At 42.5% G+C, this 23,495-nt stretch overlaps 3 protein-coding genes across 3 annotated transcripts; all 3 read right to left on the bottom strand.

Annotated features, from left to right (window-relative positions):
- Positions 1 to 4,376: 4,376 nt before the first annotated feature.
- On the bottom strand, positions 4,377 to 5,354 carry LOC101486285 (trace amine-associated receptor 13c-like). The gene has a single exon (XM_004570159.1). The coding sequence runs from the start codon at positions 5,352 to 5,354 to the stop codon at positions 4,377 to 4,379; it is 978 nt and encodes a 325-aa protein (XP_004570216.1).
- Positions 5,355 to 7,696: 2,342 nt separating this feature from the next.
- On the bottom strand, positions 7,697 to 8,674 carry LOC101485976 (trace amine-associated receptor 13c-like). The gene has a single exon (XM_004570158.2). It carries the CDS (start codon positions 8,672 to 8,674, stop codon positions 7,697 to 7,699), a length of 978 nt encoding a protein of 325 aa, XP_004570215.2.
- Positions 8,675 to 11,091: 2,417 nt separating this feature from the next.
- LOC105941378 (trace amine-associated receptor 13c-like) lies at positions 11,092 to 12,164 on the bottom strand. The gene has a single exon (XM_014411199.2). The coding sequence runs from the start codon at positions 12,151 to 12,153 to the stop codon at positions 11,092 to 11,094; it is 1,062 nt and encodes a 353-aa protein (XP_014266685.2). The 5' UTR covers positions 12,154 to 12,164.
- Between the last annotated feature and the right edge of the window lie 11,331 nt (positions 12,165 to 23,495).

The following is a 23,495-nucleotide window of genomic DNA, read 5'->3' as shown; positions in this document are numbered from 1 at the left end:
TAGTCAGATAATCCTGAAATCATCCCTGAAGCTGGCTGCTGCAGTTTTCATAACCTCTAGGATTTGCCTTTGATTGTGTCATTAGACCTCCCGGGTTATATGTGCGCATCTAACTTGCATTCGCATAGACTCTCTGACACAAACTCCTATGTCTTTGATTTCATAACATGTGCATCGAATTCTCCTACTCAATCATCTGATGCCTGGTTAATGCTGTGGATGAAGATTCCCTTTCCTTAAAAAGCAGTAAGGCGGCAGATCACGCCTCCCCATCATCGTGTTATTTTACACACCAGACACCCTGAATACTTTCTTCTTGGTGTCTGGTATATGCTTTTTCTGATATTTTCTGGAATTTTACACCATAACTGGACTGGAAAGACGTGAAGGATCAGCATTCATGAGGAGATAGTTCATGAGCAAGACAAGAAGCTGGTGCCCCCTGCTGGCTAAACCACAAGACTGCACTGAATTTAGGGCTGGAAACAGTATAATTACAGGAAATTATAAATAAATCAGTACTTATATAATCTTTTTTACTCTGTTTGAGCACTCTCTTAATACCACTTTAAATCTAACATTCACACTCTAATAGGGCAACTCAGGGTTTAGCCTTTTGTCCATGGATACTTCAACAAGCTGGGGATTGAACCACCAACCTTCCTAACAGTAGGCAACCTGCACTCAATCTTAATGGAGTTAGTGATTACTGTAAATCCATATTAAAGCAAGGGCAATGTGCAGCTTATTGTTTATGTTCCTTAAATGGATCCAACATCCTTTAAATACAGCACTGCGTTTATTTCCGGTGCCAGTACAGTAAATACCAGTTCACTGAGCAGAGGGTCAGGGTTTGTCATACAAGTACAATCTCTTTAAGGCTTTATATTTTTTGAACTCATTCCAGTTTGGGAATGAGGAAGTTCAGTCCCTGTGGGAACAGAGGTAACACAGATGTGGTTAATTTGATGTGGATGACGAAGCAACTGGCGGGAAGATCTGAGCTTGGTGGATAAAAGGAATTACTGGCTATAAAATCTGGTGAAAGCGGCCCATCCCTTTCAATCACCCAAGCCAGCTGCTGTGGCGCAAACAGCACCACGGTGTTCATGGAGAGGATCATTGCTGCTGGGCTGGAGCCAACCTGGGCACAGTTCACTGGGAATTCTGCAGAGCGGGAGGAGATACAGCAACGCTCAGTTCAGGTACAGCGCTGTGAGAAAGTTTTTGCATCTTTCTGAAACAGATCGGATACTAATTACACAAAGATAATCCAAGTAAATAAAAAAATGCAGTTTTCAAATTATAATTTAGTGAGGGGGAAAAACGTACTTGTGTGAAAATTAATTGCCCCTAAAGCTGATAATTGGTTGGGCCAACCCTGGCAGCAAGAACTGCAATCAAACATTTGTGACAATCGAGGAGTTTGTCACAAACTCTTTGCAGAATTGTTGTAATTCAGACACACTGGAGGGTTTTTCAGCCACAGCAGGTCACTCCAAACCCTTCATTTTGTTTTTTTAAACCATTCAGAGGTGGACTTACTTCATCGTCCTGCTGCATAACCTGCTGAAGTGAGTTTCAGGGCATGAACTGATGGTCAGGATTTTGGGGCAGAGAGCAGAATTCATGGTTGCATCAATTACAGCAAGTCATCCTGAAGCAGCAAATCAGCCACAGACCCTCACACCACCACCATGTTTGTGTGTTAGTGTGATGAATTTCATTTTCGTCTATGGAGAATGAGACCTGCAGTTCTTTAGATGTTGTTCTAGGTTTTGTTCTGACCTCCTGGATGAGTCATTGATGCGCTCTGGGAGTAATTTTGCTCAGCGAGCCTCTTGGAAGCTTTACCGCTGTTTCAAGTTTTCACGATAATGACTCTCACTGTGGTTCACTGAAGTCACAAACTCATTTCTGTGGACTGAAAGATATCAATGACTTTGTCTCTCATCTGTTTCTTTAGATTGTGGCATGATGTGTTGTTTTAGCCTACCTCACTTTGTCAGACAGGCTTTATTTGAGTGATTTCTTGATTCAGCTGGTCTGGTACCAATCAGGCTTGGGTGTCACTAAAGAATTTGAACTCAGCTTTCCCCAAAAAAAAAGTGGTTAATCACATTTAATTCATCATTTTACAAGAAAAAAATCCCCCAACTAAGTAGAAAGCAGGAAGGGGATAAATCAGTTTTCACAGCACTGTATCTATCAGTATTTACATTTCCAGTCATGTATCTGTTTGTACTATAGCCCTAATGAGGCAAAGAACAGTGATCAGTTCAGTTTCAGTTTTCAGTTTTATTTGTCATATGCAAGTTAGCACAGGGTCAACATCGCAATGAAATGTATTTGACGAGCAGAAGACAGTCACTCAGCAGAATGGTACAGTAGAAGAAAAAATAAATAAAAATAAAAAATAAATAGAAAAATAGAAAAGAGCAAAATATTAATAAGATGTAGTAAAAGAAAAAAATAGATTTCCAGTTAACTGACTAAATATAAGTATATATAAATATATGTACACACTAGTGATTAAGTGATTAAAAAGGTGATGCTTAACGCCTCTGCCCATTCTAAATATGGGTGGGGGCTGTCACACCTTTGCAGCGTTGGTTACTGATCCTGCTCACCTCTTTGACACAGGAGACACTAACTTTGAAACTTTATTCATATGAATACAAACGAAACCAAAAGAAATAGCAGGTTCTTTCACATACATTTTACTGAATGAGGTTATCAATCTACCAACTGACAAGCTGCTTAGACTATCTTTTAGCTAGCACTGACATGATGCTCATTAGATATTTTTACCTTTAAATCAGCAACACCAAACAGACACCATGTCTTCAACATTATTATTATTATTATTATTACTATTGTTTTTAAATACAATCAGATAAATGTTAATATTATAGGAGAACATGAAAGCCCAAGAATCAGTAGTCAGGGGTCATGCCCTTTTTCTTTTTTCTAGTTTTTTTTCCTTCTTCTGGTAAAATATATAACAGAATAAACCGCAGACAGGACCACTGCTGCCCTCTACAGGTTGTTTGCACTGATTTGTTGTGAATAGCTTTAATCGTCAAACGTCATGCAGCACTGAGCAGGGAACATGCTGCTGGTGCATGATGGGTGTAGAAAGCCTGCTGTTTCCTGTCCCATAGGGTCTAAAACAGGCAATATATGAGTTTACTATTATAGTTAGATGACATGCTCACAGACCTGGAGTTCAAGAAGCTTCAACAATGAAGTCAGAAACCTTTTCAGCAGAATAGATTTCACATATAATAATAATGGATTGGATTTATATAGCGCTTTTCAAGGCACCCAAAGCGCTTTACAATACCACTATTCATTCACTCTCACATTCACACACTGGTGGAGGCAAACTACAGTTGTAGCCACAGCTGCCCTGGGGCAGACTGACAGAAGCGAGGCTGCCATATCGCGCCATCGGCCCCTCTGGCCAACACCAGTAGGCAAGTAGGGTAAAGTGTCTTGCCCAAGGACACAACGACCAGGACAGAGAGCCCAGGGATCGAACCGGCGACCTTCCGGTTACAGATGCGATTCCCAACCCCCTATATGAACATTGATCCTAACAGGTTCATTGTTATTGTTATTATTATTATTATTATTAATATTATTGTCTAAATAAGAAGTGCAAAGAAACTCTACTAAAAAGCCAAATCATCACATTGGTAAGAAAATCTGTTCCATGTGTTTACTATGCTGCCGTCCACCTTTAACCTCTAAATACTCACTTATGTTGATAGTTAGCACTCAGACATGTGCTGGAAGTATTGTGGTATGAGTTAGTTTGTTGCTGTGTGCAGGTTGTATGGCTCCTTGAGAAAGCACAGGGTGATACGAGTTTGGGTATTTCTGTTTTTATTTCAAGGATTGTAAATGTGGTTTGTTAGACATAATATTGAACATGTTGAGAAGATTTTCAGATTGAAAGAGTAAGACGGCTGCAGGTATTTCTCATACAATGACAATGTTTTTGATTCAGCAAAGTAAAGTCTGAAAGAGCCCTTTACAGTTAGTCTGTGTGACAATAAATGACAACAACATAAGCAGACTTTAATACCGTCACAGGGATTATGCAGACAAAAAAAGCCATTAAGAGAAGCTGACTAACCTCTTTTATTGCAACTTAGCACATATTTATGATGAGTTACATTAAAGGTCATATAGTGCAAAGCATGCATTTAATTCCTGCAATTTTCAGGTGCACAAGAGATCTGCATGCAGAGTCACTATCTGCGCAGGTCTGCGCTTCTGCTCATTATGTACTAAACACAAAGTGATGCTGGGCAGATGAACACCCACATTTAAAGGTGAAAATTTAGGTGAAAGTTGTATTGCGCTGCCTACAGGATTTTGACGTCTCTGGAGTGAGGCTGCAGTATTCTGAGGCTGACAATGAATCTGATAGCTCTTCTAAACCAGGGGTAAAACAGAACATAAATCACAGGGTTCACACAAGCATTTATTAGCATGATCCAACACACCATGGCGTACGAAGGCAAGCTCAGAAAGGTGTCCACACCTGCAAGGGAAGGATAATAATAAGGGCAGAAGCACATTACAAACACAGCTATCAAAATCCCGAGTGTCCTGGCTGCCTTCAGCTCTGATTTTTTAGCAGCTGGAGCTGCTCTCACAGCTGCCTGCGACTGAATGGCACGCACCTGAGAAACAGCAACCACAAACACCCTCATGTACAGAACAAACATTACGCCACAGGGGCCAAGAAATGACAAAAAGAAATCTACTGTTCCTGAAGTTTGGCTGATGAACACAACACACTCCCCGTGACAGGAGCTGAACCTGTCTGGCCACCCTATGTGCTCCATGAGAATGCAGCCATTGTAGAGAAGAGAGCAGGCCCAGCAGACACAGACTGAAAGCTTCACTCTGTTCACTGTGATCTTTGAGGAATAGAGCAGAGGGTCACAGATGGCTATATAGCGATCTACAGATATGAGCACCATGCTGCCCAGAGAGACAGAGATAAGGCAGTAAGACAAATAAGGACTGAGAGCACACATCAGCCTCCCCAGCAGCCAGCACGTCTCGATGTAGCGCAGGCCCTCGATGGGCATCACCAGCAACCCCACCAGCAGGTCAGACATGGCCAGGGACAGGAGCAGGGCGTTGGTCGGGGTGTGGAGCTGCTTGAAGTGGGAGATGGAGACGACCACAAGCAGGTTGAGCACCACAGTAAGCAGTGAGACTGAAGCCAGCAGAGTGTAGAGAAGAGCGGCCTGGGAGGTGGGTCGCAGCAGCCGCCTGCAGGAGGAGTTGAGGTTAGGGAAGCAGAGGGGAGGACCTCCAGTGCCGTCCATCGGGGAGAAAGGGAAGACCTGCAACTGTGCTCGAGAGTCTTCATTTATCTTCTTCAAACACACACCGTCATTTTTTTCTTTTTCTTTTTTTAAACATGAATGATGAGACTTCTTGTCTTTGTTTTCATCACCTCTCCTTCTTCCTCAACCTCAACTCCTATATATATTCAGCTGGGATTTAATTTAGTTGAGCTTTGAGAAAAGTTTCAGAAATGTGCTATTAACCACTTACTTTGTATATTAATATTAATCTATAAGTGGTCCTTCCGAAACCTTTCGCACCTTGGAATTCGACTGGGTTGATACTGATATAACAATGAAAAACACCAGAATGTTCCAAAACTGTAATTGGAGCTGTGATGTTAATTCCAGAGTAGCTTTGCCGGATGATTCTAGAGTAGTTCACAATTTAAAAAAGACCTAATTTGTATGATGCTGGGCCTTGGTGCTGCCCTTCAGCCCAAGACAACTCTCTCTTTAGGGTCAACCTGTCCTTAAAGCGACTGGTCTTCTTCTGATTGGCTTCCCCTAGCAATCAATATGTTTCAATTAGGATGTTGCAGGGGAGAATGCTGTGCTCAATGCTAGAGATGGACATATCTGCTCTAATGGACTTGATATAGATCTTTGATGATCTGAAACATGTAAGTGAGACAAATATGCAAAAAATAAGAACTCAGGAAGCGGGTAAAAACCTTTTATGGCACTGAATGTGCTGCAGATCAGGAAGGTTGGACTTGATGGTCCTCTCGACTGAGTGGACCACCCCCCTAGAAGCCAAGAGGTCTGATCGGGTGCAGTTTGGTACTCCCTCTAAGAGTCCTCTCTATAGAGCAAATGTAGAAATTCCAAAGTCCCCTCCAACACAAGCAGAAGTTTAAAGTCACTGATGCAGTAGAGGTGTTGATGGGCTTTCTTCACCAGGGTGTTAACAGAGTATAGGACCATTTCATCTCCTGGGAGATGTAGCAGATTTTCCTTTTCTGGACTTTGGTGCAAAGTTTTCCATGTTCCAGGAGGCTGTAATGTATTGACTTATTCTGTTTTACAGCAGGAATTTTGAACTTAGATTTTACTTTAATTCATTTCAGCTGCAGTGCGCACAAAGTAAAAGGAGTCCAGCAGGTTATTTGGGAGCATTCATCTCAGTTGATGATGCACTAGCTATAGGAACAGAATAATATGAACACCGTGAATTGCATTCATATGCAACACCACATACTGTGGATCAGTGAAACACAAATTGGGGGTGTTTGTTTATTATTTAGGTATCTGTGTTATCTGTCATGTAGAGAAATCATTTTTTCTTTGCTCTTGTAGAAATAAGCAGCACTTCAGCATTTTTATGCCTACAGATAAAAATGACTCAGTCACAGGTCTGGACTGATATTTGCTGAAATGGTATTTGCCTTGATTTATCCATTAAATCCAACATTTGAATTTTTTCTCTCCCCTGACTCATACACCAAACATTGGTGTATTAAATTCTTATCTTCTCTTTCACGGGGGATAGAGTGCCTCGTATTAGTTAGGCACACAGATGGGAATTCTCTATTACTTCAGTTTAGATTTGTCTGTATTTTTGAGCCACTGTCGAGCTGCTGAGTTTCACAGACCTGCTTCATGCAGACACCAGGAAGTGGCTTTCTTTGTTGCAAGTCTGCAGGTAGCAATCTGGATGTGTGATGTTCTACGAACGAACTTTGGTGTCGCTTTTTCCCTCCATTTCTTGAGGGGACGGTGTATTTCACAGTTTGTTTTCACGTTTATTTAAATGAAACGTGGCAGAGACAAAGACCACTGCAGATCAGTTATTGTTTAAAAACACAGCTGGAAGGACAAGTACATAAAAGCTCCAGTGAAATGCTGAATGACAGTGAGAATAATTAATCAGCATTTGCCACTGCAGAGGGTAAAACACACATAGTTTATCTGAAAAGGCCCGCTGATCAGCCTGTTTAAAATCATGCATGCATTTATTATATTGCATCACAGTAATCTAGCATTTACTATTATTGCATTCACAGCATGTGGCTTCACGTATGTGATATTTTTGTACAACTTGTGGTTATATTTTGCAGTAAACTATGCAGTTTTTAAAAATGTGAGTATTCTGGTAGTGACAGAATTCATCAAGATGGACTTTAGATTATATAGCTTATAGTCATTTGAATGATTTGTAGCTTAGTATTTGCATGTGTATTATTTCCCCAATAGACGCAAGTGTGGTGAACATTGTTTGATCGTGAGGCCACTGTGAAGGATCTCTGTGGAGCAGTGGCATAGTTGTTTTTGATTATTCTTTTAAGAAAAAACTAATGACTGGTTTGTTTTACTGCTGCCTACAGGATCTTGACATCTCTGGAGTGAGGCTGCAGTATTCTGAGGGTGACAATGAGTCTGATAGCTCTTCTAAACCAGGGGTAGAACAGAGCATAAATCACAGGGTTCACACAAGAATTTGTCAGCATTATCCACGAGAATAGAGCGTAATAAGGTAAGCTCATAGAGGTGTCGTCACCTGCAAAGGAAGGATAATAATAAGGGCAGAAGCACATTAGAAACACAGCTATCAAAATCCCGAGTGTCCTGGCTGCCTTCAGCTCTGATTTTTTAGCAGCTGGAGCTGCTCTCACAGCTGCCTGCGACCGAATGATACGTACCTGAGAAACAGCAACCACAAAGACCCTCATGTACAGAACAAACATTAAGGCACATGGGCCGAGAAATGAGAAAAAGAGATCTATTGTACCCAAAGCGCGGCTGATGAACACCACACACTCCCCGTGACAGGAGCTGAACCTGTCTGGCCACCCTATGTGCTCCATGAGAATGCAGCCATTGTAGAGAAGAGAGCAGGCCCAGCAGACACAGACTGAAAGCTTCACTCTGTTCACTGTGATCTTTGAGGAATAGAGCAGAGGGTCACAGATGGCTATATAGCGATCTACAGATATGAGCACCATGCTGCCCAGAGAGACAGAGATAAGGCAGTAAGACAAATAAGGACTGAGAGCACACATCAGCCTCCCCAGCAGCCAGCACGTCTCGATGTAGTACAGGCCCTCGATGGGCATCACCAGCAACCCCACCAGCAGGTCAGACACAGCCAGGGAAAGGAGCAGGGTGTTGGTCGAGGTGTTAAGCTGTCTGAAGTGGGAGATGGAGATGACGACAAGCAGGTTGAGCACCACAGTGAGCAGGGAGATGGAGGCCAGCAGAGTGTAGAGAACAACGGTCTGGGAGGTGGGTCGCAGCAGCCGCCTGCAGGAGGAGTTGAGGTTGGGGAAGCAGAGGGGAGGACCTCCAGAGCTATCCATCGGAGAGGAGCGGTGCATGCATGTGCATGCAGTCAAAAGGAAAAGGTTGAACTATTTACCAGGTTGTCCCTTTATCCTCTTCTAACACCACCCTGTAATTTTTACAGGGACCCAACAAGAGTGATGTAACTCCCCTGACTGAGCATCATCATCTTCAATCTCATCTTCATCCCCTCTGTTTTCTCTGTTGTCGTTACAGTTACAGTACACTTTCAAATAAACTGTACTTTACAAACACTTTAAAAGTTAAATTGTTTATGAGCTGTAGGTTAACAAGCCATTATAAGTACTCCAGGCAAAAATGCTCTAAAAGTTTAACAGGGACTTTCATCACTGTCTTAGAAGTTGCAGCTTTAAACACTAATGGGTCATTAAAGCCCTTTAGTGTTTCACTTAACTGTCTGAAAAGACAGTTATGAACAGGATATAAGAAGCACTTCAAAGTACACTTGTTATCCTGGTTAGCCAGGACTCAAAAGCAAATATTGACACCATTGCTTCTGAAGCCACTATTACTACATCTTTTTGAGCAGTTTGAACTAATGAGTGTTAATTGGTGACTTCAACAGAATTTTATTACATTTTGGGGAGCCTAATCTAACCAGACCAGTGGCTAGCTTCTCATTTACTGTAAAGATGGCAGAGTGGGCTCAGGCTATTCTCCCAGCTATATGTCAGATGGTGTTTTTAGTAATGTGAAGTTACTACTCACTGAAGAACAGTGTGAGACTGCACGCTTAGATCCTGTATTATTCCAACAATCATTCACTGACTGAAAACAATTTCGGTCTGAGACCTCCTCCTACACAATCAAGAGCGCAGCAGCCAAAACTGGCACACAGTTACATCTTAGGCCTCTGATGGTTCTTATCTATATCACATATTGCCAAGCAACCACCTACTGACCAAAATTATCCATTTGTACCACTCATGCATTTATAACACCTTATAAAACACTTTTCTGCATTTGTGTCTATATACACAAATGCAGTCATACTACACCTATATATATGTAGTATGATGTCATCACTTTACCTACCTAACAACAGACTAAAGCAAGATTTATATAATACAGCAGGACAAGTAATACCAGGGACCTACAATAATAGGATTGTAATACAATCAACCCCATATTTGTTTTCTATTTATGCATTTAGGAAATAAAATCTGTGATTTTCCCTCTTTTGAATTCTTAGTTGTTATGTATATTTGTTAGACTTGGAAGTTTCAGGTCATCATATAAATTTTAAGATTTTTTATATTAAACAAAGATAATCTTGAATTAATACAAGTTCAGCAAATTCAGCAAGTTTGACAGTTACCAAGCTTGCTAGGGTGATTAATTATAATAACATTTATTCCGTGAGGGCTCTTTCACAAGTGCCTAATGTGCGTGTTTCTACCTACCTACAGTATAGATAGATACACACAAATGATTATAATTAATCACTTTTTTCATTTGTTCAAGAAGCTATATCAAAAAAACCCAGAAACCTTAGTAGAATAGATTTCACATATTAACATTGATCCACATATTATTATTATTACTACTACTACTACTACTACTACTACTACCACTAATAATAATAATAATAATAATAATAATAATAATAATAATAATAATAATAATAATAATAATAATAATAATAATAATAATAATAATAATAATAATATTGTCTAAATAAGAAGTGCAAAGAAACTCCACTAAAAAGCCAAATCATCACATTGGTAAGAAAATCTGTTCCATGTGTTTACTATGCTGCCGTCCACCTTTAACCTCTAAATACTCACTTACGTTGATAGTTAGCACTCAGACATGTGCTGGAAGTATTGTGGTATGAGTTAATTTGTTGCTGTGTGCAGGTTGTATGGATCCTTGAGAAAGCACAGGGTGATACGAGTTTGGGTATTTCTGTTTTTATTTCAAGGATTGTAAATGTGGTTTGTTAGACATAATATTGAACATGTTGAGAAGATTTTCAGATTGAAAGAGTAAGACGGCTGCAGGTATTTCTCATACAATGACAATGTTTTTGATTCAGCAAAGTAAAGTCTGAAAGAGCCCTTTACAGTTAGTCTGTGTGACAATAAATGACAACAACATAAGCAGACTTTAATACCTTCACAGAGATTATGAATTTTAAAAAAAGCCATTAACAGGAATCAAACTGACTAACCTCTTTTATTGCAACTTAGCACATATTTATGAGGAGTTATATTAAAGATTGGTGCATACATTTCATTCCTGCAATTTTCAGGTGCACAGGAGATCTGCATGCAGGGCCACTACCTGCGCGGGTCTGCGCTGCTGCTCATTATGTACTGAACAAAAGGTGATGCTGGGCAGATGAACACCCACATTTAATAATTTTTTAATTTTCATGGTAAATTTTCACCTTTAAGTTGTATTGTACTGTCTACATGATTTTGACATCTCTGGAGTGAGGCTGCAGTATTCTGAGGGTGAAGATGAATTTGATAGCTCTTCTAAACCAGGGGTAAAACAGAACATAAATCACAGGGTTTACACAAGCATTTATTAGCATGATCCAAAACAGCACAGCGTAATAAGGCAAGCGTGTAGAGGTGTCCACACCTGTAAAGGAAGGATAATAATAAGGGCAGAAGCACATTACAAACACAGCTATCAAAATCCCGAGTGTCCTGGCTGCCTTCAGCTCTGATTTTTTAGCAGCTGGAGCTGCTCTCACAGCTGCCTGCGACTGAATGGCACGCACCTGAGAAACAGCAACCACAAAGACCCTCATGTACATAACAAACATTACAGCAAAGGGGGCAACACATGACAAAAAGAGATCTACTGTGCCTGTAGTGTAGCTGATGAACACAACACACTCCCCGTGACAGGAGCTGAACCTGTCTGGCCACCCTATGTGCTCCATGAGAATGCAGCCATTGTAGAGAAGAGAGCAGGCCCAGCAGAAACAGACTGAAAGCTTCACTCTGTTCACTGTGATCTTTGAGGAATAGAGCAGAGGGTCACAGATGGCTATATAGCGATCTACAGATATGAGCACCATGCTGTCCAGAGAAAAAGAGAGGAGGCAGTAAGACAAATAAGGACTGAGAGCACACATCAGCCTCCCCAGCAGCCAGCACGTCTCGATGTAGCGCAGGCCCTCGATGGGCATCACCAGCAACCCCAAAAGCAGGTCGGACACGGCCAGGGACAGGAGCAGGGCATTGGTTGGGGTGTGGAGCTGCTTGAAGTGGGAGATGGAGACGACCACAAGCAGGTTGAGCACCACAGTAAGCAGTGAGACTGAAGCCAGCAGAGTGTAGAGAAGAGTGGCCTGGGAGGTGGGTCGCAGCAGCCGCCTGCAGGAGGAGTTGAGGTTAGGGAAGCAGAGGGGAGGACCCCCAGTGCCGTCCATCATAGAGAAAGGGAAGACCTGCAATTGTGCTCGAGAATCTTCATTTATCTTCTTCAAACACCCCCCACCTTTTTTTTTAAACATCCTATGAATGATGAAACTTATTGTCTTAAACTTCATCACCTTTCCTTCTTCCTCTGTATAAATTCAGCTGGGATTTATATTAGTTGAGCCTTGAAAAAGTTTCACAACTGTAGTGTGTTGTACTCCCGAAGCCTTTCACAACTTGGACTTTGACCCATTGGGTTTATGCTGATATAATAATGGTAAATGGCCTGCATTTGTATAGCGCTTTTCTAGTCCTTAAGGACCCCAAAGCACTTTACACTACATTCAGTCATTCACCCATTCACACACACATTCACACACTGGCGATAGCAAGCTACATTGTAGCCACAGCTGCCCTGGGGCGCACTGACAGAGGCGAGGCTGCCGGACACAGGCGCCACCGGGCCCTCTGACCACCACCAGTAGGTAAACATGGGGTTAGTATCTTGCCCAAGGATATTTAGCATGCAGCCAGGAGGCAGCCTGGGATCAAACCACCGACCTTCTGATTAGTGGCTGACCTGCTCCAGCCACCGCATTATAATGAAAAACACTAGAATGCTCCAAACCTGTAATTGGAGCTGTGATGTTGATTTTACACTAGCTTTGCATGATTATTGCAGAGTAGCTCTGCATAGCTGACGGTTAAAAAATACCTAATTTTTATCATGCTGGGCCATGCAGATGGGTCTGCTGGGCTTAAAGCTAGAGAATGAAATATCTGCTCTAATGGACTTTATATAGATCTTTGATTATCTGAAACATGTAAGTGTGACAAATATGCAAAAAAAAGGGACCCAGCAAGGGGGCAAAAGCTTCTTCACAGCACTGAATGTGCTGCAGATCAGGAGGACCTCTTGACTGAGTGGAACACCCTCCTAAGAGCTAAGAGGTCAGATCAGGTGCAGCTCGGTACTCCCACTAAGAATCCTCTCTATAGAGCAAGTGTAGAAGTTCCTGAAGTCTTTCAATCCACTGATGCAGTGAAGTCTTGATGGGCTTTCTTCACCAAGAGTGAATTGTTATCCTTTACGCTTACTTCCTATTTAACTGAGAACATCTTAATCGCAACCATCATCATATATAACTATTTCTCAAGACTGTGGAATTTTAGAATGAACAAAGTTACGAACCTGGAGAAAGCCAAAAAAAAGTGGTCTCTAGGAATATTAAAATTTGACTGCTCATCAGTGTGTTGTTTTGATACAAATCGCATATTACCCTTAATCCCTTTTTGTGCCACTTATCGAACATACTGCGAGACATTCCTGGAACAAAGTCTTTGTTTCTCAGTAAAGGAGTCAAGAATGAAGTGTAATCTTCTCGACCCAACCTTTTACGCATTTCCCCCCAGACCCTTATTGATTGGGTTATTCTTAATCCCCATTTGTAATATTGTTTTTTTGTCACAGACAACTAAGCTCCAAAGGGAATAAGGTAAAGTGGACCAAGAGTCTAGGTGAGAGTGAGAATTTAGATAAGCATATAGCCACTTCCATAAGACATGGCTATGACATGCCCAATTACAGGGAGTGCAGAATTATTAGGCAAATGAGTATTTTGTCCACATCATCCTCTTCATGCATGTTGTCTTACTCCAAGCTGTATAGGCTCAAAAGCCTACTACCAATTAAGCATATTAGGTGATGTGCCTCTCTGTAATGAGAAGGGGTGTGGTCTAATGACATCAACACCCACCCTCAGCTGCGTGTGCATAATTATTAGGCAACTTCCTTTCCTTTGGCAAAATGGGTCAAAAGAAGGACTTGACAGGCTCAGAAAAGTCAAAAATAGTGAGATATCTTGCAGAGGGATGCAGCAGTCTCAAAATTGCAAAGCTTCTGAAGCATGATCATCGAACAATCAAGCGTTTCATTCAAAATAGTCAACAGGGTCACAAGAAGCGTGTGGAAAAACCAAGGCGCAAAATAACTGCCCATGAACTGAGAAAAGTCAAGCGTGCAGCTGCCAAGATGCCACTTGCCACCAGTTTGGCCATATTTCAGAGCTGCAACATCACTGGAGTGCCCAAAAGCACAAGGTGTGCAATACTCAGAGACATGGCCAAGGTAAGAAAGGCTGAAAGACGACCACCACTGAACAAGACACACAAGCTGAAACGTCAAGACTGGGCCAAGAAATATCTCAAGACTGATTTTTCTAAGGTTTTATGGACTGATGAAATGAGAGTGAGTCTTGATGGGCCAGATGGATGGGCCCGTGGCTGGATTGGTAAAGGGCAGAGAGCTCCAGTCCGACTCAGACGCCAGCAAGGTGGAGGTGGAGTACTGGTTTGGGCTGGTATCATCAAAGATGAGCTTGTGGGGCCTTTTCGGGTTGAGGATGGAGTCAAGCTCAACTCCCAGTCCTACTGCCAGTTTCTGGAAGACACCTTCTTCAAGCAGTGGTACAGGAAGAAGTCTGCATCCTTCAAGAAAAACATGATTTTCATGCAGGACAATGCTCCATCACACGCTTCCAAGTACTCCACAGCGTGGCTGGCAAGAAAGGGTATAAAAGAAGAAAAACTAATGACATAGCCACCTTGTTCACCTGATCTGAACCCCATTGAGAAACTGTGGTCCATCATCAAATGTGAGATTTACAAGGAGGGAAAACAGTACACCTCTCTGAACAGTGTCTGGGAGGCTGTGGTTGCTGCTGCACGCAATGTTGATGGTGAACAGATCAAAACACTGACAGAATCCATGGATGGCAGGCTTTTGAGTGTCCTTGCAAAGAAAGGTGACTATATTGGTCGCTGATTTGTTTTTGTTTTGTTTTTGAATGTCAGAAATGTATATTTGTGAATGTGGAGGTGTTATATTGGTTTCACTGGTAAAAATAAATAATTGAAATGGGTATATATTTGTTTTTTGTTAAGTTGCCTAATAATTATGCACAGTAATAGTCACCTGCACACACAGATATCCCCCTAAAATAGCTAAAACTAAAAACAAACTAAAAACTACTTCCAAAAACATTCAGCTTTGATATTAATGAGTTTTTTGGGTTCATTGAGAACATGGTTGTTGTTCAATAATATAATTATTCCTCAAAAATACAACTTGCCTAATAATTCTGCACTCCCTGTATGAAAATTTTAATTTAGTAAGCCTAAGCCTCCCCTATCTATAGGCAGTAGTAAAGTTCCAATCCTTAATCTAGGTTTCTTGCCACGCCAGATAAATTTTGAAAAGGCTTTTTCTATATCACAAGAAACTTTCTGGGTGATCAGTAAAGGTAGCATTTGTAGGGGATATAATAAACGCGGGAGAACACTCATTTTTATTAAGTTCACACGCCCCATAAGAGAAAGCGGCAATTTTTGCCATCTATCGAAATCTTTTTTGATTTTTATTATAACTGGTGATAAGTTCAGTTTCCATAAATCTTTAAGAACTGGTGGAATGTTTAGCCCAAGGTATGTAAAGCCGCTGGGGGACCATTGAAAGGGATTAGAAATATCTGGCAAAGAGTTAATCTGATCACCCAGCGGCATGACTTCTGATTTCCCAAAATTAATTCTGTAAGCAGAGAATGAGCTGAACTCATGTATAGTAGACATAATAGCTGGTGTTGATTGTTCTGGTTTTGATAAGAACAGCAAAATATCATCAGCATACAATGCTATCTTATGATTTGTTCCACCCACTGTTATACGATGCACATCTTGGTGCTGGTGAATGGCCTCAGCTAGAGGTTCAAGTGCTAATGCAAAGAGGAGAGGGGACAGGGGACAGCCTTGCCTCGTACCTCTTTGCAGTGGAAACGCTGATGCTTGTACACCATTAGTTATTACACAAGCTTCTGGAAGTTTGTAGATAGTTTTAATCCATGCAATAAAACCCTCACCTAAGCCAAATCTTTCTAACACATTAAATAAATATGTCCACTCGATTCTGTCAAATGCCTTTTCGGCATCTAAAGATATACCATAGGCTTTATAACGCTGAATTCTAGAGATGAATGCAGTGCGTTTTATTCAGAGTGAGTGACAACAATCCAACAATAATCCCCTTTGTGCTCCCGACTCCCGTGCAGTGTCCATTCCTCCGTGCTCCACGTCTCTGCTCCCTTATACTTGAGTCTGCTGCCCTCCTGTGCTCCACTTTCCTCCTGGGGAAAACAACAGAGGCAGCCATTAGTACAATCCCACGGTCGCGGCAAAGTCACACTAACTATAGCTGGAAAACTGATGGGTAGTAACGCGTATTATCCAGCTTCGAGGAGCTCTCAGCTACACTCCTATGTAACTCCGCTGACGAGCCTGATCAGCTGCAGGTGTGTGTAATTCTCCTCCACAGGTGTGGCCAGGCGGTGAAGCCGGTGACGGCTGAAGTGGCCCCTCAGACCCTCCAGCGGAGACAGACACGTGACCGGTATGGAGACCTCTGGCCAAGGGAATGCTGACTGTGACTGTACAGGGCACACAGCCGGCTCATGATGCTGCAGCTCGGGCTGTGCAGTCCTCTGCTGGCAGACTGAGCTTCTCTGAGCATTCAGCAGAGGATGGAAGTGGCAGTGTTGCCGGCTGAGTTACAGGCCATGCTGCCATGGGCTGAGCTACAGTCTGGACAGCTATGGGCTGAGCTACAGGCTGTGCAGCTAACTGTGCTACAGGCTGGGCAGCTTACTGTGCTATAGCTACAGGCTCGGCAGCTGACTGAGCTTCAAGCTGGGCAGATGACCGAGTTACAGCTACAGGCTGTGCTGATGGAGAAACTAATAATGGCACAGCAACCGCAACAATTTCCAGGAACCCAGAGCTAGCTGAGGCCTCCAGTTCAGTCACTGTGGAAGCCCTGGAGTGAGGAAATGTCTTGTGGCTGTCAGGCTTAGCTAAACAAAGCTCAGGTATCGGGCTCTCCAATACCGGGAACTTCAACACATCAGCAGCCACGAACTCTCAAGTTCTCAAGTTCTTTAACATTAGTAAAGTCAGGAGCTTTTTCCTCCAGGCTCTTCTCCTCAGCCAGTACTTACCTGCCTTCTCTTTTCCATCTTAGCCCTCTCTCCACCTCTGCAAGCCTCTTCTTCTTTGCCTGTACTCTTATCCTTTCCTCCTCATCTCTTTTCTTCCTTTCTTCCTCCTGAATTTTAACAGTCACAGGGAGGGAATTTGCAAAATTAGCAGAGCCAATTTTACTCACCATAGCGTCTTGGGCTGCTGGAGTGGTTAGCAGGGTGGAGGCTGCCATAGGTGGAGCAGATGGCTGAACTTCAAATGGCTTAGCCGATGGACAGGCTACTTTAGTGTTTGCAGTCTCACAGTCTTCTGTTAACAAACAAAAAGACGGAGTGGGTGGAGAAAAATTGTCCTTATTACTCACCACAGCCGACAGTTGGAAAGTCCGGGAATCCGGCTGCAGTGAGGAGCGCCGAGCGGCGCTTCCTTGACGATGCCGGGGCCAGCGTGTCAGGCTGAGGATCCGCCAGCTGGCCAGGCTGGGAGAGCAGCCTGAGTTGGAGAGTGGAGGGTGTTAATTAAGAAGTCAGCGACGATTGGAAAGAGACGGTCCATTACCCAAGGGAAACAAGCCAGTTTTTCCCGCAGCTGCTTTTCCACTGTGCGACGCACTTTTCCCCGCCAGCTACAGGTCGCAGAGTCCGTTAATTTTATCCATCACCTCCCTCCTGAACCTCTCCGATGAGTCTGCTGGGTCCATCTGGCTGGATCGCTCTGTCACGGTTTGCCAAGGCAACCCGTGGGGAATGTGGGGATGGAGGGCCCAAACGCTGGACTCTAGAGGTGAATGCAGTGCATTTTATTCACAATGAGTGACAACAATCCAACAATAATTGCCTGTGCGCTCCCGACTCCCGTGCAGTGTCCATTCCCCTGTGCTCGACGTCCCTGCTCCCTTATACTTGAGTCTGCTGCCCTCCTGTGCTCCACTTTCCTCCTGGGGAAAACAACAGAGGCAGCCATTAGTACAATCCCACGGTCGCAGTAAACTCAAACTAACTGTAGCTGGGAAACTGACGAGTAGTCACATGTACCATCCAGCTTCGAGAAGCTCTCAGCTACACTCCTATGTAACTCCCCTGACGAGCCTAATCGTCAGGCGTGTGTAATTCTGCTCTGCAGGTGTGGCCAGGCTCCAGGCAGACACACCCACACATGCCCACATAGATCACCCACATACACAAACATGGATCTGGGTCACCCAGAACCAGGTCCTCAGAGAAGCTCATTCTCATTCCCACCACTTCACACTCAGCTGTGAACAGTTCCAAGCCGAGCTGGAGGCTATTACCCGATGAAGCCAACAGAATCACATCATACGCAAAAAACAGAGATGAGATCCTGAAACCACCCAAGTAGAAGCCTTCCGCCACTTGGCTATGCCCAGAAATTCTGTCCATAAAAATTATGAACAGAATCAGTGACAAAGGGCAGCCCTGGTGAAGCCCATCACCCACCAGGAACGAGTCCGACTTATTGCTGGCTATCTGGACGAAGCTCTTGCAATGGTTGTATAAGGACTGGAAGGCCCGTAGCAATGGGCCAGACACCCCATACTCCTGGAGCACCCCCCACAGGATCCCTGAGGGACACGGTCGAATGCCTTCTTCAAGTCCACGACACACATGTAGACTGGTTGGGCAAACTCTCTTGCACCCTCAAGTATCCTTGAGAGGATGAAGAGCTGATCCAATGTTCCACGACCTGGAAAAAAACCGGATCATTCCTCCTGTATCCAAGGTTTGGCTAACGGATGGACTCTCCTCTCCAGCACCCTGGCATAGGCTTTCCCAGGGAGGCTGAGGAATGTGATTCCCCTGTAATTGGAACACAACCTCCTGTCCCCTTTCTAAAAGATGGGAACCACCACCCCGGTCTGCCAATCCAGGGGTACTATCCCTGATCTCCAAGCAACATTGTAGAGGCGTGTCAACCAAGACAGCCCTACAACATCCAGAGCCTTCAGGAACTTGGGGCGGACCTCATCCACCCCAGGGGCTCTGCCACCAAGGAGCTGTTTAACTGCCTCAGTGACACCTCTGGTGTCCACCATTTGGTTTGAGGATTACCACCACGACAGTGTAAAGCAAGTGTTCTTAACAATATTAATAAGTCTGCAGTTTGTTACAATCCACTTGGCAATTGTGTAAGTCAGTGTTTCCGAGGTAGACTTACTGAGTCCCTGATGCTCCGTGAGTGGTTTGTCGCAAGCTGGGTGACATGTTAGCCAAGGTCCTAGCAGCATCCCAGACTAACATATGCTTCACCTCAATGTGATATTTTAAGCTGGAAGTACCTCGGTGAAAAGAAAATTCATTCTTGCACATTGTGCATAATACTTTATGTCGGTCGACTGTTCCATCTTGTTATTTTTTTAATACTCAAATTTCCCAATGTGCATTTAATAATAATAATGGATTGGATTTATATAGCGCTTTACAACGCAACTATTCATTCACTCTCACACACTGGTGGCAAGCTACAGAAGCGAGGCTGCCATATTGCGCCATCGGCCCCTCTGGCCAACACCAGTAGGCAGTAGGGTAAAGTGTCTTGCCCAAGGACACAACGACCAGGACAGAGAGAGCGGGGATCGAACCGGCAACCTTCCGGTTACAGATGCGCTTCCCAACCCCCTGAGCCATGGTCGCCCCGTTTATCATTTTCCATATTGAGTTGAGTGGATCAGCTGCCCATCACTACCAGATCAACTGCCCATTTGCGCATGTAACTGTACTTGGACAAACTGCCCGAAATGCGTTGAAAAAACATTGCAGTGATTTTGAGTCATTTTGCACTCGAGATGCATTAATTGCGTTAAAAATTTGAATCGTGTTGACCGCGATGGCAGATTAATTTGCGTTAATTTTGACAGCACTAATTCATATGCAACAGCACATACTACATACAGTAAAACACAAACTGGGGCTTTTGTTTATTATTTAGGAATTGTATCTGTATTATCTGTTATGTAGAGAAGTCATTTTTTCTTTGCTCTTGTAAAAATAAGCAGCACCTCACCTTGAGGATTTTTGTGCCTACAGATGAAAAAAATAACTCAGTCACAGGTCTGGACTGATATTTGCTGAAATGGTATTTGCCTTGATTTATCCATTAAATCCAACATTTGAATTTTTTCTCTCCCCTGATTCATACACCAAACATTGTTGTATTAAATTCTTATCTTCTCTTTCACGGGGGATAGAGTGCCTCGTATTAGTTAGGCACACAGATGGGAATTCTCTATTACTTCAGTTTAGATTTGTCTGTATTTTTGAGCCACTGTCGAGCTGCTGAGTTTCACAGACCTGCTTCACGCAGACACCAGGGAGTGGTTTCCTTTGTTGCAAGTCTGCAGGTAGCAATTTGAATGTGTGATGTTGTATAAATGAACTATAGTGTCGCTTTTTCCTTCCATTTCTTGAGGGGACGGTGTATTTCACAGTTTGTTTTCACCGTTATTTAAATGAAACGTGGCAGAGACAACGACCACTGCAAATCAGTTATTGTTTAAAAACACAGCTGGAAGGACAAGTACATAAAAGCTCCAGTGAAATGCTGAATGACAGTGACAATAATTAATCAGCATTAGCAAAGGCAGAGGGTAAAACACACATAGTAAAGGTCCGCTGATAAGCCTGTTTAATCATGCATGCATTTATTATATTGCATCACAGTAATCTAGCATTTATTATTATTGCATATACAGCATGTGACTTCATTTATGTGATATTTTTGTACAACTTGTTTGCAGTAAAATATGCACTTTTTTAAAAATGTGATTATTCTGGTAGTGACAAAATGCAGAAAAAGTCATCTTCATCAAGATGGACTTCTATAGCTTATAGTCATTTGAATGTTTTGTAGCTTAGTATTTGCATGTGTATTATTTCCCCAACAGACACTAATGTGGTGAACATTAGTTTTTACTGGGACCCAAGAAGAGTGATGTAACTCCCCTGACTGAGCATCATCATCTTCAACCTCATTTTTCTTCCCCACTGTTTTCTCTCTTGTCATTACAGTTTTCAGCTTTTGAGTACACTTTCAAATAAACTGTACTTTACAAAGGCTTTAAAAGTTAAATTGGTTATGAGCTGTAGGTTAACAGGCCATTATAAGTACCCCAGGCAAAAATGCTCTAAAAGTTTAACAGGGACCTTCATCATTGTCTTAGAAGTTTAGTTTTAAACACCAAGAGGTCATTAAAGCCCTTTAGTGTTTCACATAACCATCTGAAAAGACATAGCTATGAACAGGATATAAGAAGCACTTCAAAGTACACTTGTTATCATGCTTGCCAGGACATAAAAGCAAATATTGATATCATTGCTTCTGAAGCCACTATTACTACGTCTTTTTGAGCAGATTGAACTAATGAGTGTTAATTGGTGACTTCAACGGAATTTTATTATCCGACCAGTGGCTAGCTTCTCATTTACTGTAAAGATGGCAGAGTGGGCTCAGGCTTTTCATCCAGCTATATGTCAGATGGTGTTTTTAGTAATGTGAAGTTACTACTCACTGAAGAACAGTGTGAGACTGCACGCTTAGATCCTATATTATTCCAACAATCATGCATTGACTGAAAACAATTTCCGTCTGAGACCTCCTTCTACACAATCAAGAGCGCAGCAGCCAAAACTGGCACACAGTTACATCTTAGGCCTCTGGTGGTTCTTATCTATATCACATATTGCCAAGCAACCACCTACTGACCAAAATGATCCATTTGTCACTCTTAAGCACTTATAACACCTTTGTACTTGTATGTCTATATATATATCACGTTACCTACTTAACAACAGACTAAAGCAACATTTACAGTTGAGGCCAGAATTATTAGCTCTCCAGGAATTATGGAACATTTTCCTAAACTTCTTCTCAATGTTTGCAGCATTGATGAAACTTGATATAATCAAACATTCACCAGTGCTATTTAGTAGCTTTTTGTACATTTTGCAGTGGAAAATACATTTTTCGGTTTGCCTTATATTAAATACAGTAAAACATGGTGTGGTTTAGCCCCATGTGAATGTTTGCTTTCAAAACACACCTACAGTAATTAACCAGTCTGCTTTGAAACCACACCTCTGCAGTCACTTTGCTTCCTAACACCATTCAATAAGCATAAAAAGACTCCAAGGAAGAGGGCACTTGAACACATGAGAGGGACTACTGTCACAAACCATGCCAAAGACAAACGAAATCGGTCTTGAGCTCAGAAAGAAGATAGTACAGGCTCATGATAAGGGGGAAGACTGCCATTTCCAAGCGATTCACAGTGTCTAGAACCGCTGTACGTTGCATCATTGCCAAGTACAAGGAGACAAATTCTGTAAGAAACATACCTGACCGTGGCCATAAGTGCTCTGGAGAGGAAAATAGTCAGACATGCCAGCAAGGAACCCTGGACATCTGTCAAGACAATTGTTGCTGACCTGGCCTCTTCTGGAGTTGATGTTTCAAGGAACCCAGTTGTGAGGGCTCGTCATCATGGTGGGCTTCAGGTCCATCGTCCCAGAAGAACCCCTTTACTCAAATAGCAGCACATCACAGCCCGACTGAGGTTTGCTCGTGAACATTTGAAAGGTAAAGACGAGTTTTGGAAGTCTGTGTTTTGGTCTGATAAGACTAAACTGGAACTGTTTGGGCACATGGATGTTGCTTATGTTTGGCGAATAAAGGGACAGGCCTTCAACCCTAGGAACACAGTTCCCACAGTTAAACATGGTTTGGGGCTATTTTGAAGCCTCAGGCACAGGGAGACTTGTTCGGGTGGATGCCATCATGAAAAAAGAAAATTATGTTGACATTTTGAGGGGGGATATGTAAAAATCTTCTCGTAGTCTAGGCTTAGGTCATTGCTGGGTCTTCCAACAAGACAATGACCCAAAGCATACATTGAAATTAGTCCAACAGTTCCTCAAGGATACCAAAACCAAGATCCTGGAGTGGCCCGCACAGAGCCCAGACCTCACTCCTATTGAGAATTTGTGGCAAGTGCTCAAAGTGAATGTCCATGATTGGAAACCATGCAATTTAGACCAGCTAGAAAGATTTGCAATGGAGGAATAGACCAAAATCCCTCAGTAGACCTGTGCCAACCTAGTAAAGACCTACTCTCAGAGATTGTTGTTGGTTGTGGTTCAGAAAGGGTACAGTATTGTCTACTATTGGCCATAGGGATAATAATTTTGGATGTCTCATTTTTGCCCTTTCTTGTTTCAATTCGGTGTATCAATAAAATATCCTAATTAAACTTAGTGGACATTGTTATCTTGGAAACAGATACACTATAAAAACAAATACTTGTTGTTAGTGGTCATTTCTATATTGAAATCAAGAGTGTTGTCTAATTTCACAAGGGCTAATAATTTTGGCCTAAACTGTATAAAGTACAGCAGAA

Source organism: Maylandia zebra, linkage group LG23, assembly GCF_041146795.1.
Source record: "Maylandia zebra isolate NMK-2024a linkage group LG23, Mzebra_GT3a, whole genome shotgun sequence".
In the NCBI taxonomy this organism is placed as follows: Eukaryota; Metazoa; Chordata; class Actinopteri; order Cichliformes; family Cichlidae; genus Maylandia; species Maylandia zebra.
This window is presented reverse-complemented; position numbering and strand designations above follow the sequence as displayed.

What these genes read in the sequence shown, in the direction of transcription:
- LOC101486285 (XM_004570159.1), bottom strand. Translation starts at nt 5,354, where the DNA reads ATGGACGGCACTGGAGGTCCTCCCCTCTGCTTCCCTAACCTCAACTCC.
- LOC101485976 (XM_004570158.2), bottom strand. Translation starts at nt 8,674, where the DNA reads ATGGATAGCTCTGGAGGTCCTCCCCTCTGCTTCCCCAACCTCAACTCC.
- LOC105941378 (XM_014411199.2), bottom strand. Translation starts at nt 12,153, where the DNA reads ATGTTTAAAAAAAAAGGTGGGGGGTGTTTGAAGAAGATAAATGAAGAT.